The 19,936-nt window shown below is 36.2% G+C and overlaps 1 protein-coding gene across 5 annotated transcripts in view; it reads left to right on the top strand.

Moving 5' to 3' along the window:
* Positions 1-19,936, top strand: part of ELP4 (elongator acetyltransferase complex subunit 4) — a 276,336-nt gene that overhangs the window by 13,623 nt on the left and 242,777 nt on the right. For all 5 annotated transcript variants that reach the window (XM_054441507.2, XM_054441506.2, XM_063671022.1 and 2 more), the window contains exon 3: positions 17,969-18,090. In XM_054441507.2, the coding sequence (XP_054297482.1) occupies positions 17,969-18,090 (122 nt within the window). The remainder of the gene's footprint in view (positions 1-17,968; positions 18,091-19,936) is intronic.

Genomic DNA, 19,936 nt, shown 5'->3' with positions numbered 1-19,936 from the left:
CTTTTTAACCATTTTCTCGTGACATTGTTTATTCATTTACCAAGGCAGTTTTATGTAGAAGCATACCTGTGCATGAGTGTGGGCTTTCAGAGTACTGTATTTACAGCTTCAGTAGCAATTTAACTATGGAAACTAGAGCTAATGAGCACTGCCGGAAAAACCTAAAATAAGTCCACTCTAGACCTTCTGAATATAGCAAAATAAATACGTGTGAACAGATGAAAGGAAATTCTCTGAGGAATAAATTGAAGAACTAAGGGACCCCACTGTGTACTTTAAAAATTTAAGATGGTTGTCAATTAATAAAATCAAAAATAGATTTTAAAATTTGATTTTAAAATCAAAGATAAAATTTGATTTTAAAATCAAGGATAAAATTTGATTTTAAAATCAAAGATTTTTCTTAAAATGATTAATGCTTAAGTACTGGAATAGGCTTTGAGATGTTTTATCTATATTACTTTCTGACAGTCTGTTACATTGGTAAATTATAAACGCCTTAAAAGTTTCAAAAGTTAATTGATAGCATAAATATTTAGAGTTTACACAGTCTCTTTAAATAAAGGATCTTTATTTGCAAAGATACTGAGCATCAAAAAGGTTTAATAGAAGTTGTCACCTATTAAAATAATAGGTGACATTTATCAATGTATTATTTTTCAAATAATCTTTTACATTAATTATGTAATTTTAGTTCTAGACATGAGAGATAATTGATACACTTTTGGACAATTAAACCTATTATCAGTGTACTTTTGTATTACTTTTTTCTGTGTAACAATATTAACACAAATTTTACAGTTTATAAACCACAGATTTATTTATCTCATAGTTTCTGTAGGTCAGGAATCTAGGCACACTCCCACAGAGTCCTCAGCAAGCCTACAATATAGGTGTCAGCTAGGGCTGAGTTCTCATCTGAAGGCTTGACAAGGGAACTATCTGCTTTCAAGCTCGTGGTTGTTCACAACATTCAGCTCCTTGCTGATTGGCAGCCAGAGGCTGCCCTCTCCATAGGGCATCTCACAAGATGGTGTCTTATTCCTTCAAAACCAAGAAGAGAGAATGTCCCTCAGCAAAATGTTATAGGTTTTTGTAACAGAAATGACATCCCATCACCTTTGCCATAATCTCTTGGTTAGAAGCAAGTTCCACATTCTGCTGCAATCAAGGGGAAGAGATACACAAAGGCATGAATACCAGGAGACGGGAATCATAGGGACCACCTTAGAATGTGTTCACCACACTTTTCATAATTTTAAATCATATTATTTCCTGTAATAGCAAAAACTAAGCACTCTTAATAGTCCTCACAGAATATTATAGTATTTCTTGTCAGTCATCTTCAACCTTTCTGAATTTGCTGAGCTATATTATTCTTCTACATCATGCAATAAATTCTGAGCTAACCAGCCTGGGCAACATGGCAAAACCCTGTTTCTACAAAAAAATACAAAAATTAACTGGATGTGGTGGCATGTACCTGTAGTCCCAGCTACTCAGGAGGCTGAGGTGGGAGGAGTGATTGAGCAAGGGAGGTTAAAGCTGCAGTGATCATGCCACTGGACTCCAGCCTGGGTGATAGAGCAAAACCCTGTCTCAAAAAGAAAATAAAAATTCTGAGCTTTTTTCTGTGCAGGAATTGGCCTGCTAGCTCGTCACCTATTTTTGTAAATAAAATTTTATTAGAATACAGCCGTGCTTATTCATGTGCACATTGTCTACAGCTTCTTTTGTGCCACAAGTACAGTGTTGATTAGTTGTAACAGAAACTGTATGAATCACAAGGCCTAAAATACTTGCTTTCTGATTCCTTAAGAAAAATTTTGCCAATTGCTGTTTTGTGTTACTATATTTTATATTCTACTAAACTTACTTTAGAGTAGTAGAACTTTGTAAAAGGACTGAAATAGGACAACTGATAATCAGTGCAGTCCTTTAGTAGAACCACCTGATCTTTGGTCCTGAAGCATTTAAGCTCTTACAATGTGTTCAGCACTCTTAGGCAAGATAAATCTCTGGATATTGGTTGCATATGGAATAACCATGAACAGTACATATATAACATGCCGATGTAAGAAGTATGAACAAGACTTAAATTGAATCAAAGTATGGGTAGAAAGGAGTGATGAAGAAAAAAAATTGCTCGTATGGAAAACAATCAGTACACAATAGAGGATATCAACAGAGCATACTTATATAATAACTAGGTCCGTCTAAAGTAGAGAGAGTACATATTTAGGACTAGTGAGAAGGTAAGTTTGGCCTTCTTCCCCTGGATCTCTTGCTTCAACTACCTACTTGTAGAATTCACACTGTAAGGCTTAAGGACCCTTATACCAGTCCCCAGAACAATAGTGTGTAAAGACTAGGCTGTATACCTGTTATCCACTCCTAGGATTTTTGCTTGTTTAACTTTATGGCCAGCCAAATCTATCATGCTTTTACCTCCTCGTTATCTTTGGTCATTATCTAAAACCAAATTAAGACCAAATCTAATTAAGCTGTTCCAATGGTCTGGTCTTTTATCTCTATAATACTCCATATTTTTCTCTTTAAACTCAGTTTCCTATTTCCTTCTCTTCCAGACCTTTCCAGTTTGCCCTCTATAACACCTATTTCATGTAAAATAAGCTCTGATACCCTAAAATCTTATCCTTAAATATTTTTTTGAAACATTTAACATTTATTGAGGATGTACTGTGTGCTGGGCATCATGCTAAGCCGTTGACATGTATTGTGTCACATAATTTCACAACAATGAGAGGAAGTGTCTTTATTTTATAGGTAATGAAATTGAAGCTTTGAGAGAAGCTAAGTAACTTGCCCAAGATCACATATATGGTAGCTGAGATTCACAATCAAATTTCTCCTTTTATACTAAAACATGATAACTTATCTTAAAAATCCCTTCTGGGGCTGTTCCACCTTTTATATCATCTCATTGCTGCAATATATTGACTTCTTAGTTATTTTTATTATTTATTGGAGACTATCCTGATCTCTAACGTCAAGTAGGCTTTCAACACTGGCCAGAAAACTTTTGTATAAATCTAGTCACCTCTTTTTTATTTTCAGTAATCTCAGTGCCCTTTTAAACCTTCGAACATCTAACATAGTCTTCAAACATCTAACATAGTACACTGCTATGAAGACATCAAACAAGATGTCTTCAAACATCTAACATAGTATACTACTTTATCCTAATCCTCCGGAATAACTTACAGTTATGTCACGCAGAAAAAAAAAAATATAGTTTTATCAGAGGAGAATTTGCCCAAGTTCCTAAAATCAATCCTCAAAACTTACCTCTATTCACAAATGCAAAAATATACTGTGCCTTCTCCTATTTGAGAATCATCTTTCATCTGTACTTTAAATTTCATCTCATTCTAACTTTCCAAGGACCTAGCAATATCAATTTCCCTTCTCTCCTTATCTTTAATCTCTTCCACTATATTAGTTCTTTTCAATGTGTACTTTAACCATACTCAAATCTATTTTTAAGCTTTATTTAAAAACAAGGGGAAAAAAATCTTCCCTCTTAACCATACCCCTTTCTCCACTATTGCTTTTTCTCTTCCCTTTCATAGCCAAGCCTTTTGTATAGTCTGTACTTACATATTTTGTAATATTTCAGTCATTCATCAATCTACCTCAAATACTACCATTTCACTGAAACCACCTTAATGACTTTCTCACTGCTAAACCTAGAGGATACTTCTCAGCCCTCTTCCTTTTTAATGTCTGTTGCACTTGATGTTGTTAATCACTCTTTTCTTGAGGTACTCCCTTCCTTTCTTCTTTTGTAACATTCTGTTCTGATTTTCCCTCTCATTCTGCTTATGTTTTTAAAGATTCCTTTGGCTTTATTTCAAATGATGGTATCCTATTCCCTCTTCTAATGCTACATATTCTCCTGAAAGGTCTCAGTCCCTGCCATAACTAGAATGACCAGGGAATAAAAATAATCAGTAATCTCCAGACATCGCTACATATATAGGATACATAAAGAAATGCAGGGAGCATATTTAACCCCCATTCAACATTTCCTCCTGAATATCTTACAGACATCTCAAAATCAATGTGTTTGAAGCTTTCCCTACCTCCAAATTCTGCTCCATTCTTCAATATCTGTTTCTCTTCCTGTGGACTCTGGATTATTGAATCTAACAGGTGACACATGCCAGAGACCTGAGTGATATGCTTGTCTCTCATACATCCAGAAAACATTAAATCCTAATGACTTTTATCCTTTAAATATTGTGTTAATTATGTCTGTTCTTCATCTTTACTGCCACTACCCCAATTCAGGCCATAATCAATAACCCCATTGAAACTAGTATAACAGGTATTTCCCTTGCCTCAGTTCATTATCATAATGTTGCCAGAATGCACTTTGTAATGTGAGAAGCTAATCATAGTATATCTTGGCTTAAGACCTTTCTGTGCTCCTTGTTGATCTTAACATAAGATCTAAGCTCCTTATCTTCTGACTATAAGGCCTTTAACAATCTGCCACTGCTGATTCACTTTAGCCTTATCTCTTCTCATCCTCTCACTGTTCTTCCTCATACTTTGTGTTTATCATTCTGAGCTTTTAATTCCATTCTCTCCTCTCTCTAGACCTTTGCTTATGTTCTTTCTTGCTGCCTTTTATTTTCCTCTTAATTGTTTTTGAGGTCTCCACTTAGACATCTCTTCCAGAAAGTTTTCCTTAACTACTGCTTTCCTTCCCTTTACCTACACTCAGTATTCCTTCTGTATACTTCTATAGTAGTCTTTATTTACCTTATCATGGCACTTACTACACATTTTTTTAATCAGGTAATCATGAAATTGCCTGATCGTGATTACTTATTTAATAGACTGTAAGCTCTATAACCATGGGAGCCATGTAGGAGCATAATGAATGAATGAGTGAGTGATTCGAAAGCCTGGGTAAAGGCAATTAAATTATATTGGTAAGAAATAGATAGTCATGGATTGTTTTGAGCAATTAAGAAATATTATGATGGATACACTGCAGAAATAAAGTAAAATTTGAAGTAATGGAAACTACTCATTACCCTAATCTAAACATGAGGTGATGTTTGTTACTATACTTTTAAGACTTTTGTCATATATTTGCTATTTTACTTTCCTACTTCTGTATTTCAGTATGTATATTAGATTCTAAATGTTTAACTGGTTATGCTTAGACTGCTCTGATATGAAACACCATTTTTCTACATTTTTCCTCATTTAATAGGTACCTCTTAAGAAAGCCAATTTCTATTTCTGTGCTATATACATGTGTAGGTGATGAAGGAGAGACAGAAAGTAGGATGATTCCCAGATTTTTATCCTGAGAAAGTTTAGAATTAGTACCATTAAGTGAAGTTAGAAAAGGAAAAGAATGAGCAAATATTGAGGTGAGGTAAAGAATTCAGTTTAAACATAATGACTTTTAGGTACTAGTGAAAAACCCAAGTCATTCAACCTAATAGAAAGTTGGATTTTCTGGCATGAAATTTAGGCCAGAGAAAAAGATTTAGGATTTTTCAACATTATTTAACTTTTATTCAGTGTGTGTTTTAGTGTTGTCATAGACAAATGGCAGATTGCCCAGGTTTATACTTGAGGATCCAGAATGGAACTTTGGGAGATCTCTTAACTCCCTGAAATTACATGAAAATTTGTGTTTGGCTATGTATATATATATATATATATATATATATATATATATATTTATTTATTTTTGCAGTGAGTCAATATGCCACTGCACTCCAGCCTGCATGACAGAGTGAGACTCCGTCTGAAAAAAACAAAAAAAAGTTATTGTGAGGATTAAATAAACCAATGCATGAGAAGTGCAGTGCAGTGTTTAGTATAGAGTTAGTGCTCAATAATATTAGCTATTTGCTATTTTTTAACCGGATGTTGAGTACCCTAGAATTGGTGAGTTCTCACACACCCACAGTGAGAAAAAGAAGACAAAGTCTTAAGTTTTCCCTTTCCCACAATTGGGGTCAGCCACCTCCTTGCAGGCCCAAAGAACTAGCACAGATACTTCCTCATTTCTCCACCACTGTCACTGCCGTTACCAGGCAATAAAGTCAAGGACTGGAGAAAGGAGTACAACATTTATGGTAAAAAGTGAGGCAAGTGAGGGGATACAACTCCAAGGGCATCAGTCGTAGACATTGAAGTTGCTTGCAAGAAGCAGAACTTGACATTCCTGTTTCCCAGCCATTTCCCTCCTAACCTCTAGAACCTGCAAGCCCATCAAAGTAAATAGTGCAGGATGAGAGTTATTGGGAAAGCCTGCTTTATATCTGCTGGATTTTGTCAACATTCTCAAACATTAAGACTATTTCCTGTTTCTCATATAGGAAAAGGAGGGGGGCCTGCTAGAATAGATGGTGTAAACAAACACAGCTAGAAGAATAATGACAGTAATAGTATTTCCAAAGAGAGACTGAGGATGAATTAGTGGCCCCTGAAAACACTAGATTCTACCTCTTTGAGGGGTTCTTCAGTGACATATAGGGCCAGAATGAAGGAAGGTACCACCCACAAACCACACTTAACATCTACGTGGAAACCACCATAACTTTAGAGGGTATAAGCAGCAGACTTAATACAACAGGTCAGAGTGACGCTAGGAACATCTCTCTACCTGTGCCAGACAGGCAATTACAGAAAGGGATCTCTGCTACTCTTCTTTTTCTCTACTTTCCCAGTATAGGAGCTAGGACTTGAAGAAAAGACTTGTAGGAAGAGGTATCTTAGAACTTCCTTTTCTCACTGCTGCCCCCTCCACTTAACACCGCCCTACTAAGTATTTCAAGCCACAAGCCTTAGTGGAAAATGTTGTCATTGACTATTGACTAAGTTTTTAACTGGACAGTTCCAAGTTTTAATAACTGAAACTAGTGAGAATCATGGAAGCAGCTCCAGATGTCATTAAAAGATGAGAAAAGGAAGATTTGGCTTGCATAGCTGAAAGTAGTGACTATCAAAAAGTACATAAAATCATTTCATACGTATATAACAAAAACTTGAGAGCTCTATATAAACTATTTACATACACAAAGAATGGCTAAAGAAACAGGAGCAAAGTTATAAAAACTGGGAAAAGGTGGGGAGGGAGTGTACAGTAGTTTCATGAAGAAGATTGTCAATGGTAATAGTTGTCATAAATAAATAAGGTAAGGATTTGCAAATATCCAACAAATTAGACAATTATAAAATAATTGGTGTTGGAGAGCAGTCTTGGTGGAGTGATGATACAGCTCATTTGGACTTTTGTATTAAGAAAAAAATGATATTCCTGTGTTTCTATCCACTAGGCTTTGTTCCACCCCTTGGAGCCATAATGTAAAAATGAAATTCAATTTCCATTTTATAGTCCAACAGATATTTGAAGACAGCTATCTTATGTCTCTTGGGTCTCTTTCTTTAAGCTAAATATTTCCATTTCTCATGTCACATACTTTCAGCTCCCTTCACCATCACTGTTTTTGAAGATGCTTTAGTTTGTGTAAGTCCCCAAACTGAATATATTATCATCAGGTTGGTTGACTACTGTGGAATAGAACAGGACAAGCATCTCTCTGAACCTAGAAATTAGACTGTTAATTCAGACCAAAATTACATTTGCTTTTTGGCAGTTCTGTCACATCATTATCATTTTTACTTGCCCAGTGTTATGGGGATTCAGTAAATAGATTAATTAAATGCTTATTGTACAACTTCAAAATTTGTTTCACAAAATTGGTAATTTTCAGCTTGATGAGTTTAGTGTTTTTGCTAATCCCTAAGTAGGTGATCTCCCTATTAGTTTTTCCTGCCTCATATGATTTTTTGAAAAAATAGAAGTGATAACTATTATAGAATATATATGTATATGTGTGTAAAATGGTGTGTTTTCAAACTACAGTAGATGTGGATGATTTATAAGACAAGATCGATTTTTGTTTGTTGTTTTTTCCCCTAATAAATTCTACAAATATTAAGTATATGTATACTATGTGCCGGGCACTAGAGATATAATAATAGGATGCATTCTCTGCCATAATAATCTTTTAGCTTTATGGAGGAATTTCAGGAATGTTTATTAAATACTACTAGGGGTTAAGAGGGTGCTCCAGAGCACACTGATATCTCACCCAGCCTTGAGTAAAGCTTCTCAATAATGGTGCCACCTAATCTTGGTCTGGAAGGAGGTGAGCAAATTAGTTAGCTAGGGTTGTGAAGGAATTTATACAAGGGTCCTTAGGCAAGGAGCAATATGGCTGGTGCCAACAAGTAGTTTGCTATCCCTGGAATTTATGAAATATGGAAGGGGGGATGTATTCAGAAAGAAGGCAACACAACATTTAAAGAGGCTTATATGGCTTGCTTTTTGGGTGTTTTTCTACTGAGAGCAATGAAAAGCCATTTAAGTTTTTGAAACAGGGGAGTGACAAGATTAGATTTGCTCTTTAGAAAAATATACTTTTGAGTAATGTGGAGAATAGATTGGAGGGAGGAGTAAGGTTAGAGATACAGGGACCAATTGGGAGGCTGATGGTGAGAGGTAAGGATAAATTGAACTACATTGTTGTCAGTAAAGACAGAAGGAAGTGGATGGATTTTAAAGATTTAGGAAGTTGAAGCCGTGATTATTTGTGGGGATAAAAAGGAAAGGGAAGAGCTGAGAATGAAAACCATAGTAGCTAACATTTATTGACCACTTAACTATGCACAAGGCACTGATTTAAGTATTTAAATCTTGCCACAGTCTTATGAGATAGGTATAATTTTATTATTCCCATATCATAGTTGAAGAAACCTCAAGCCCAAAGGAAGTGGTTACCAAGTAACTTAACAAATTGGCATGTTACCACCAGAAGATGGGCAGCAAGGAAGAGGAAAAAATACAGTTTCCCGTTTGGACATGTCGTGAAATTCTGTTGGCACATTGAAGTAAAGATAAGATAACATAAAACATGTTTGCTAAGTACTATGTCTAGTTAACAATATGCAAATAAATAGCATGATGTCAATGCCTGGAGCTTAGCACGGAGAAAGCTGAGCTAGAGATAAAGAAAAGATCACTAAGGATAGTATGGGGAGTAAGATAAAAGTCAGAACCCTCACTCATTTAAGAGATAGATAGAAAAAGACAACTGTGACATCTAGTTTGTTTATTATCCTTCATTACTCATAAATCACCCAGTTTTTTTAATTATCTACAAGTACATATCCCTACTTTAAGTAGTACTGATCTGATATAGTTCATTCTCTCAGTTGAGTATTGTAATATGCATCCGTAACTTCATGAATGTTTTAATTCTTCTAATTAAATAGTTTAGGTTTCTTTTTCTCATTACTAAAAAGTTGTTAAACAACAGGCATGTATATTTTATTTTTATTTTTTAATTTTTATGTTCTCAGGGTGTACAAGTACAGATTTCTTTTTCTGTTTTTTGTTTTTTTTTTTTTTGAAATGGAGTTTTGCTCTTGTTGCCCAGGCTGGAGTGCAATGGCGTGATCTTGGCTCATTGTAACCTCTGCCTTCCAGATTTAAGCAATTCTTCTGCCTCAGCCTCCCAAGTAGCTGGGATTACAGGCGTGCACCACCACGCCTGGCTAATTTTGTATTTTTTAAGTAGAGACAGGGTTTCATCATGTTGGTGGTCAGGCTGGTCTCGAACTCCTGATCTCAGGTGATCCACCCACCTTGGCCTCCCAAAGTGCTGGGATTACAGGCATGAGCCACTGTGCCTGGCCACAAGTACAGATTTCTTACATGCATATATTGCACAGTGGTGAAGTCTGGCTTCTTCATGTTATCACCCAAATGGTGAGCATTGTACCCAATAGGTAGTTTTTCAACCTTCACCCCCTTACCACTCTTCCACCTTTTGTAGTCTCCACTGTCTGTTGTTCCACTCTGTATGTCCATGAAGCCGTTGTCATTTATAAGTAAAAACGTGTGGTATTTGGTTTTCTGTTTCTGAGTTATTTCATTTAGGATAATGGCCTCCAGTTTCATCCGTGTTGCTGCAAAAGACATCTCATTCTTTTTTTTTTTTTTTATTTCATTTAATTTTATTTATTTATTATTATTATTATTATTATTATTATTATTATACTTTAGGTTTTAAGGTACATGTGCGCAATGTGCAGGTTAGTCTCGCTCTTTCGCCCAGGCCGGACTGCAGTGGCGCTATCTCGGCTCACTGCAAGCTCCGCCTGCCGGGTTCACGCCATTCTCCTGCCTCAGCCTGCCGAGTAGCTGGTATTACAGGCGCCCGCCACCGCGCCCGGCTAATTTTTTGTATTTTTAGTAGAGACGGGTTTTCACGGTGTTAGCCAAGATGGTCTCCATCTCCTGACCTCGTGATCCGCCAGCTTCGGCCTCCCAAAGTGCTGGGATTACAGGCGTGAACCACCGCGCCCGGCATCTCATTCGTTTTTATGGCTGAGAATTATTGTTAGGGGTGGCGTATATCGGGGTTACTGGTGGCGAATCCATGCGGGTCTGCAGCAACCTCAATTCTTGCCTCCTCGGAAGAAATAATTCAACTGAGGTGCATAAGGCTGAAAAAGAGACCGAGGCCAGTTTCAGAGCAGGAGTGGAAGTTTATTTAAAAACTTTAAAGCAGGAAAGTACACTTGGAAGAGACTCAAGCGGGCATCTTGGAGGTCAAGTGCAGGGTCTGCCCTTTTGACTTCAGGTTTTCTATTGCTGACATACTTCCTGCATTTTGCGTCCCATTTCCCTTGATTCTTCCCTTGGCGTGAGCTGCTTGCATATGAGGTGGCCTGCTAGCACTTAGGAAGTGAGCATGTGCAGTGTGTTTACTGGAGTTATAGACATGCTAATCTTAGGCGCTCTTCCCTTTTATGGTGGACTGCCCTAGGAAAGTCATATTCCGTCATTTTGCCTTTTAAGCGCATGCTTGAGCCCACTTGCCCAATTCCTGAGATCTTCTTATTGGAAGCTGCCAGTTAACAATTTCAGGTGTTTATATGTTGGGAAACTGCCGCTCTCTCCCTAGCATTGACTGCGACCAGTTATCATTTTAGAGAGGCAGTGTGACAACTGCTGTAACACCACCTGCTGGTCTCCAGACATTCTTGCTGGGACGGGGAAGCCTCTCCTACCCTGATCCTGTCTGGCTTACTATCTACTGTAACAGTATTCTGTGGTATGTATACTACATTGTCTTTATCCATTCATCTGTTGATGGACACTTGGGTTGATGCCATATCTTTGCTATTGTGAATACTGCTATGATAAACATATGAGTACAGGTATCTTTTTGATATAATTATTTCTTTTCCTTTCAGTGTATACCCAGTAGTAGGATTGCTGGATTGAATGGTAGTTCTATTTTTAGTTCTTTGAAAAATCTCCATACTGTTTTCTATATGGAGAACAGAATAAATTAGTACAAAATAAATTTAGTACAATTTATTTTGTACTAATTTATTCCCACAAACACTGTATAAGCATTCCTCATTTACATTTTAAAGGGAGAAAAGTGGCACTAGTATACCACTGTTAACACAAATATTTTTATTTATGCAAGTTAAACTCTGCTGTTTGGCCACAACCATGTAGAGCCTGTAGACCAGGTTAGAAGATTTTGTTCTTTTTCTCAAGAGCAATGAGAAACCACTGAAAAGTTTTTATTTTTTATTTATGTATTTATTTGAGATGGAGTTTCGCTCTGTCGCCCAGGCTGGAGTGCGGTGGTGCAATCTCAGCTCACTGCAACCTCCGTCTCCCGGGTTCACGGCATTCTCCTCCCTCAGCCTCCCGAGTAGCTGGGACTACATGCGCCCGCCATAACGCCCGGCTAATCTTTTTGTATTTTTTAGTAGAGACGGGGTTTCACCGTGTTAGCCAGGATGGTCTCGATCTCCTGACCTCGTGATCCGCCCGCCTCGGCATCCCAAAGGGCTGGGATTACAGCCGTGAGCCACCGTGCCCGGCCTGAAAAGTTTTAAGTAGGGAAATGAGATCATCAGGTTTGCATTTTGAAAATGTTACTACTAAATTGAAGGAGGAGGATTAGGGTGAATGCAAAGAAATAAGAGACAGTTACAGTCATTTAGGTAAGAGGTTTTTTTTTTTGTTTTGGTTTTGTTTTGTTTGAGACGGAGTCTCGCTCTGTCGCCTAGGCTGGAGTGCAGTGGCACGATCTCTGCTCACTGCAAGCTCCTCCTCCTGGGTTCACGCCATTCTCCTGGCTCAGCCTCCCGAGTAGCTGGGACTACAGGCTGCCGCCACCACGCCCAGCTAATTTTTTTGTATTTTTACTAGAGACGGGTTTCACCGTGTTAGCCAGGATGGTCTCCATCTCCTGACCTCGTGATCCGCCAGCCTCGGCCTCCCAAAGTGCTGAGATTACAGGCGTGAGCCACCGTGCCCGGCCAGTTAAGAGTTGTTAGTAGTATGACTCGTGGAATGACATTAGCATGGAGGAAGTAATCAAATCCCACAAATACTTTGATACTTTGATAATACATTTCACTGGATTATAAGGATGGGGAGAGAGGTGGATTGGGGTGTGTGTGTGTGAGAGAGAGAGAGAGAGAGAGAGAGAGAGAGAGAAAGAGGAGATATTGGGGATAAATTCTGGCTTTCTGAAAACTGAGAGGGCCACATTTGGTGGAAGAAAATGAGTTACTGGGTTTCATCTTGGGCATGTTGGACCTGAAGCATCCTTATTCTTCTATATTTAGTACCAATAAAACCCTAAAAGCCGCATGAAAAGTCCATGGTAAGGGGGTATAGCTAAGTAATGTATGTATGGTTCATAAATTTTCTAGAATATTGTTCGGCCTTAAACATGTTAGCTACAAGACTATAAATTATAGCATGTTAGATTAAGTGAAAAAAGTAGGATACCAAATCCAGTAATCACTGAAAACATAGAAAAAGTACTGAAAGGAAATAGAGCAAACTTTAAGCAAGGATTATTTGAGGACTGTGGGTGAATTTTTTAAAATTTAAATTTTCCATTTTGTAAAAATATCAATCTTAGAAATTAAAAATTTTAATATCAGGTTTGTTTCTTATATCATTGATTTATAATGACCATGGTTTAAATGTTTGCTTCTCTAAACTGACTTAATAGTAATTACTTCAGGTAAAATCAATTATTTTTTAAACATGACTTTCTAGTTAGTTCCAAAGTTGAGTGGAGGTGAATTCTTAGTTATATAAAGTAAGCGATTTTTCCAGTGTTACAGCTGTATTAATCAGTAATCAGTGCTGATCATCTCTCCCATAGTTCTCTCTGCTGGCTTTTCCGTCTGTCAGCTGTAAGCAATGCAGAAGCATTGAAAACATTTTCCTTTGCCGTAACACACTAAAATTCTCATAAAATGTCCCTAAATCATTAAGTACATTTTGTGAGTGATGAATAGTGTTAAAGAACTAGCTATGTGTTTTAATATATAAAATTAGACTTTGTGTAAATTGACTATGCTTTTTTTAATCATGGATTTTCTCTAAGATAATGTGCTAAGAAGGTATCTAAACAACTCACCACCTGATATTTTGGTCGTACTTTAGGGAATTGTTTTAATAAATAAATGTTATTGAATTTTAATTTCTATACAATAAAATGCAGCCATTTGTTTATTTATTTTATTGAATTATTTTTGAGCCAGATTCTCGTTCTGTTCCCCAGGCTGGAGTGCAGTGGTACAATCATAGCTCACTGCATCCTTGAGCTCTTGGGGCCAAGGGATCCTCCCACCTCAGCCTCCCAAGTAGCTAGGACTACCAGTGCACACCACCACACCCAGCTAATTTTTTATTATTTTTTATAGAGCTGAGGTATCACTGTATTGCTCAGGCTTGTCTCAAACTCCTTGCCTCAAAGTGATCCTGCCATCTTGGCCTCCCAAAGCATGAGGATTACAGAAGCGAGTGACTGTACCAAGCACATTTACTTATTTTAGTGACTTTTTTACGACTGTATATACTCATGCAGCCACCACCACAATCAAGATATAAAACACTTCTGTCACCATAAAGTGTTTCCTGGTGCTCAGTTTCCTGGCCCCAAGCACCTAACCTCTCCTTTCTGTCATTAGAAATTAATTTTGCTTTCTATAGAATATCGTGTAACTGCAGTTTTGCCATATGTACTTTTTTGTATCTGGCTTTTTTCCACTTAGCATAATGTTTTTTGAGGTTTACCCATGTTGTTGCATGTATAGTCAGGCCTCTGTATTAACATGTACCACATCCTTGGATACAGAGGGCAAAATGTAAGGTGCTAAGCATTCTTGGATTTTGGTATTCATGGAGTATCCTAGATATCCAATCCTGGATGTCCTTGGTACCCAGTTCCCTGTGGATACCAAGAAACTACTGCAAATTAGTAGTTTATTTCTTTTTATTGCTGAGTAGTAATCCATTTAGGAATATATCATTTGTTTTCTCCCTTCAGCAAGTAGTTGATGGACATTTTACTTGTTTTCAGTTTTTGGCTATTAAAAAAAAAAAAAGCTGTCATAGACCTTCTGTATAAATCTATGCAGACATGTATTTTCAACTCTCATGGGTAAGTACCCAAGAGTAGAATTGCTGGATCCTATAATAAGTGTTTGTTTAACTTTTTTGGAAACTGCCCAACTATTTTTGTTTTGTTTTGTTCTGATTTGTTTGAGACGGTGTCTTGCTCTGTCACCCAGGCTGGAGTGCAGTGGCGTGATCTCGGCTCACTGCAACCTCCGCTTCCCAGGTTCAAGCGATTCTCCTGCCTCAGCCTCCTGAGTAGCTGGGATTATATGCATGTGCAAGCATGCCCAGGTAATTTTTGTGTTTTTAGTAGAGGCGGGGTTTCGCTGTGTTGGCCAGGCTAGTCTCCAACTCCTGACCTCAAGCAATCCACTTGCCTTGGCCTCCCAAAGCATGGGGATTACAGACATGAGCCACCGCATCTGGCCTGCCAAACTGTTTTCTAATGTAGTTATAATGTTTTGCATTGCAGCTAACAATGTTGGAGCATTTTATTTGCTCCACATACTTGTCAGTTGAACATCTTTTAATATGTTTTTTGGCCATTCATGTATCCTTTTTTGTAAACCATGTGTTCACATCTTTTGCTCATTTTTGTGTTGCCCAGTTTGTGTTCTTACTGCATTATGAAAGTTGCTAAAATATATACTGGATACCAGTCCTCCTCTATGTATATGTATTGCAAATATTTTCTATCTGTAGTTTGCCTGTTTTAAATCTTCCTATTAGCTGTCTTTTCAAAGGCAAATTGTAAACATTTTTATGAAGTTTAATTTATTCATTTTTTTCTCCAGTTCATGCTTTCGTGTCCTAAGAAACGTTTGCCTACTCCAAGGTTGCAAAGAAGGCATTTTCTTCTAATAGTTTTAATTATTTCAGCTTTTTTGTTTAACTCTGTGATCCATTTCAAGCTAATATTTAGTACTAGTACAAGAGGTAAGATGGAGGTTTTTGCTGTTTTTTGATTGAGTGTACTATGAGGCAAGATTGAAGTTTTTATCGCTTTTTGTTGTTTAATTATGGATATTCAGTTATTGCAGGACCATTTGTTACAAAAAAAAATTATTTCTCCACCTTTGTCAAAAACCGATTGTATGGATTTATTTCTGGACTCTATTCTTTTCCACTGATCTATATTTCTGTCCTTTTGCTACTTCCACATTACCTTGATTGCTGTAGCTTTATAGTAAGTCTTGAAATAAAATGGTAAGTCTTCCAACTGTGTTCTTTGTTCAAATTTTTTTGACTGTTGTATTAGTCCCTTCTCGCACTGCTCTAAAGAAATAATTGAGACTGGGTAATTTGTAAAGAAAATAGGTTTAATTGGCTCATGGTTCTGCAGGCCATACAGGAAGCATGGCTGGGTTAGAAAACTTGAAGTCATGGCCAAAGGCAAAGGGGAGGCGGGCACATCTCACATGGCAGGAGCAGGAGGAAGAGAAAGAGTGGGGAGGTGCTACACACTTTTAAACAACCAGATCTCATGATAACTCACTATCATGAGAACAGCACCAAAGGGGAAATCCACTGCCGTGAACCAATCACTTCCCACCAGGCCCCACCTCCAACACCGGTGACTACAATTTGACATGAGATTTGGGCAGGGACACAGACCCAAACCATATCACCTGTATTCTATGACCTTGGATTTCTTTGTAAATTTTAGAATTACCTTGTCAATTTCTCCAAAAAGCTTACTGGAATTTTTATTGGGATTCCATTAAATCTACAGATCAGTTTGAAGATTTGAGTCTTCTATCCCATGAACATGATATATCTCTCCATTTATTTAGGTCTTCTATACTCTCAGAATGTTTTGTATTTTCACTGTAGAACTAATTCATACACATATTTTGTTAAATTTATCCAAAATATTTAATTGCAAGTGGGGTTTCTAAAATTTCAGTTCCTATTTTTGTTACTATTATGTAGAAGTACAATTAATGTATTAGTATAGTATAATTAGTATAGTGTTAGTATAGTATAATTCTTTAAATACTTAAAGCCAAATCCAGTAATATGATATATATTACTATATAAAATATATAAATGCAATATAATTATAGAATAATTACAATTCTATATATTATAGTAATGACAATATAATTATACTCTATTATATTGCATTACTATATAATAATTATATAACTACAATATAATAATTATATTGTAGTTATATATTATATACTTATATGATTATAATATATATAATTATTATAATTTTGTTTTAAATGCCATAAAACCAAAGCCAGTAATATTACACAGCTAAGACCTTCCATACAATATTGATTAGAAGTGGTGAAAGTGAATATACCTCCATTTTTCCCGATCTCAGAAGAAAAGCATTGCATCTTACCATTATGTATGATGATATCTATAGGTTTTTTGTAGATCCCATGTGTCAAGTTGAAGATGTAATATTACTGGATTTGGTTTTACAGTATTTAAAACCAAATTATATTAATTATATCTAATATAAATGTATATTCTATTACTGGATTTGGTTTTATGATATTTAAAGAATTATTTTCATATATTTTCATGAGGCATATTAGTCTGTAGCTTTCTGTTTCTGTGGTATCTTGGTCTATTTTGGTATTGGGGTAACACTGGCCTCATAAAATGAGTTTAGAAGTGTTTCATCCTTTCCTCTTTTCTGAAAGAGTACATGTAGGATTGGTATTATGACCTCCTAAAATTTGATAATGGTGTGTAGTTCTGTAAAACTCTTTGAGTTTGATGTTAGAATAATGATGGGCCTATAAAGTGGGAATTGTTTCCTTTTCCTTTTTGCTGAGTTTAAGTATTGGTATTATTTTTTCCTTCAAATGTTTAAATTTACTAGTGAAGTTCCCTATACCTGAAGTCTGTATGTATGTGCAGGGGGTCATTTTGTGGATATCAAAGTGATGTAGTAGTTGAAGAATGATGTCTGGAACCAGAAAGTCTATTAAAAGTACCTAGTTCTGGCCGGGCGCGGTGGCTCACGCCTGTAATCCCAGCACTTTGGGAGGCCAAGGCAGGCGGATCATGAGGTCAGGAGATCGAGACCATCCTGGCTAACACAGTGAAACCCTGTCTCTACTAAAAATACAGAAAAATTAGCCGGGCCTGGTGGCAGGCGCCTGCTACTCGGGAGGCTGAGGCAGGAGAATGGCGTGAATCCAGGAGGCGGAGCTTGCAGTGAGCCGAGATTGCGCCACTGCACCTCCAGCCTGGGCAACAGAACGAGACTCCGTCTCAAAAAAAAAGTACCTAGTTCTCATTGACTCTCTTTACAAGTCTCTTAGCCTATGTAACTGTGCCTCAGGAATACGCAATTTTTGTTCCACCTCATATACTTGTTTTAAGGAAAAAAAATATAAAAACATATGAGTGTGCTTGCTGTTTGATAGCCATTTGATTCTTTTCTTGCTGTATGTTTCTAACTGCAACTTTTCCTTTTTACAGAGGAGGATAAATATAATATTTACTCACCTTTGCTCTTCAAGTATTTCCTGGCAGAAGGAATTGTCAATGGGCATACTTTGTTGGTTGCATCTGCTAAAGAGGATCCTGCCAACATTTTACAGGTATAGAATATATGAACTTAATATTGCATTTTGAATGTTTCATGAAAAAATATTGTTTATATATGTAAACAAGATATATGTTTGTATATATACAAACTGTATTTAAATGCATTAACGAAACTATACATTTTTTAAAATCTCAGTAAAAAGTATCAAATTTATTTGAACATAGGGTTACATTTTAAACTAATGTTTTTGAACAATTTTTTAAAGTTCATATGAAAGGTGGGGAAATATTAAGCTATTAAAAACTGACACTAAATAAAATTACTAGACCAGGCATTCATAAAAGTCATGCTTAATAACAAAAAATTCTAGTTTACGCTTCTTATTGAAGAAAGGGGAAAAACATCCTTTAATTTTTTGCTTCTAATTATAACATCTTCATTTTGACTACTATAGCAAAGCAAATTTTCCAAAGTCTAAGCTTTCCTATACTACTAACAAAGTATCACTTAACTGTTACTCTTAAGAAGTCCTTAAAAGAAACTTGAAATTTGAATTTTCAGCCTGAAACTATTAGATAAAGTATATGAGTTAAAGCAAATAATGGAATAAAAACAAAAGGGACATCTATATAATCAGCAAATTGGCTGATAAGAATTTTAAATATTTTACATTTCTACTTAGCACAAGCAAAAATAAACTGATTCCAAGGCACTACAGTATTTGCCATTCTTACTGCAAGCTTTAGGCAATTTTTTTTCTTTTAATTTTGAAGAGATGAGGTCTCACTATGTTGCCAGACTGGTCTTGAATTCCTGGTCTCAAGGGATTCTCCCACCTGGGCCTCCCAAAGTTCTGGGATTACAGGCATCAGCCACCGCATCCAGCCTACTGCAAGCTTTAATCATAGTTTCATTCTAAATGTATCTAAGGAAATTAAAATGTTCATACATATAAAAATTATTATATCTGATAGGTAATATTCTACACAGTCAGGATAATAAGAGAACTCTGGAAAACATTAGATGAAGAAAACAACTGCAGATTGTTTGGTAATTATATTACCAGTATGCCAGAGGTATAAATCAGAAGAATCAGAAATTAGAAGTACTCATTGATTAATATTAGTTTTCTTGGAGAATGCCACAAATGACTCTCTTCTATGATAAAATACGTCATTGATGTACTGAATCTTTAAGCCAAAGCACACTTTTTTCCTCAGAGAGGACACTTTTAACTTTTAGAATTCTTAGTTTCTTTGTCCATAACAGAATCCTAATTTAAGCCATTATTTGAATAGAGTTCATAATCTAAAGTCATTTTTCCATAGGATATTTTAATTTTAGTACATAGTTTGCAAAATGGCAAATTAGTCATTTATAAGGAATTTGTAACATAATAAATACTAATTCATAATACCTGTGAACAAATGCCAGCAAACTTCTTTGCCTTAGTATAAAAGTCACTATAATGCTGAGGTCAAAACTAACATAATTCGTTCATATGATTTAGACTTTGCTTATTAAATAATACTATTATGAAATCCAAAGCAGAAACCTGTATTTGATTGATTTTCCTCTGGTTGTAAGGCTTATTTTTTTTTCAATCTCTTTTTTAGTTGTTTACTTTTTACAATTTTTCTTGGTGTTTTCTTTTGCTCTTTTTCCTGGCTTTTATCATCTTGGCCAACTTCTGGACAGTGCTACACTTGCTAGGAGCAGTGGAGTAAAGGCCAAAACCATTGTTGTAAGTAAGCTACACAGGTTCTTCATGACATATTCCACGATATACCGAGACTAAGATTTTATATCAAACATCTATATAGCCATCATAGGAAAATTTTGCCAACCAGAAGCAGAAATGCCTGTATATGCTTTTTAAAATAAAGTTTTTTATTTTT

The sequence above is a fragment of the Pongo pygmaeus genome, chromosome 9 (genome assembly GCF_028885625.2).
Source record: "Pongo pygmaeus isolate AG05252 chromosome 9, NHGRI_mPonPyg2-v2.0_pri, whole genome shotgun sequence".
Lineage (NCBI taxonomy): Eukaryota > Metazoa > Chordata > Mammalia > Primates > Hominidae > Pongo > Pongo pygmaeus.
This window is presented reverse-complemented; position numbering and strand designations above follow the sequence as displayed.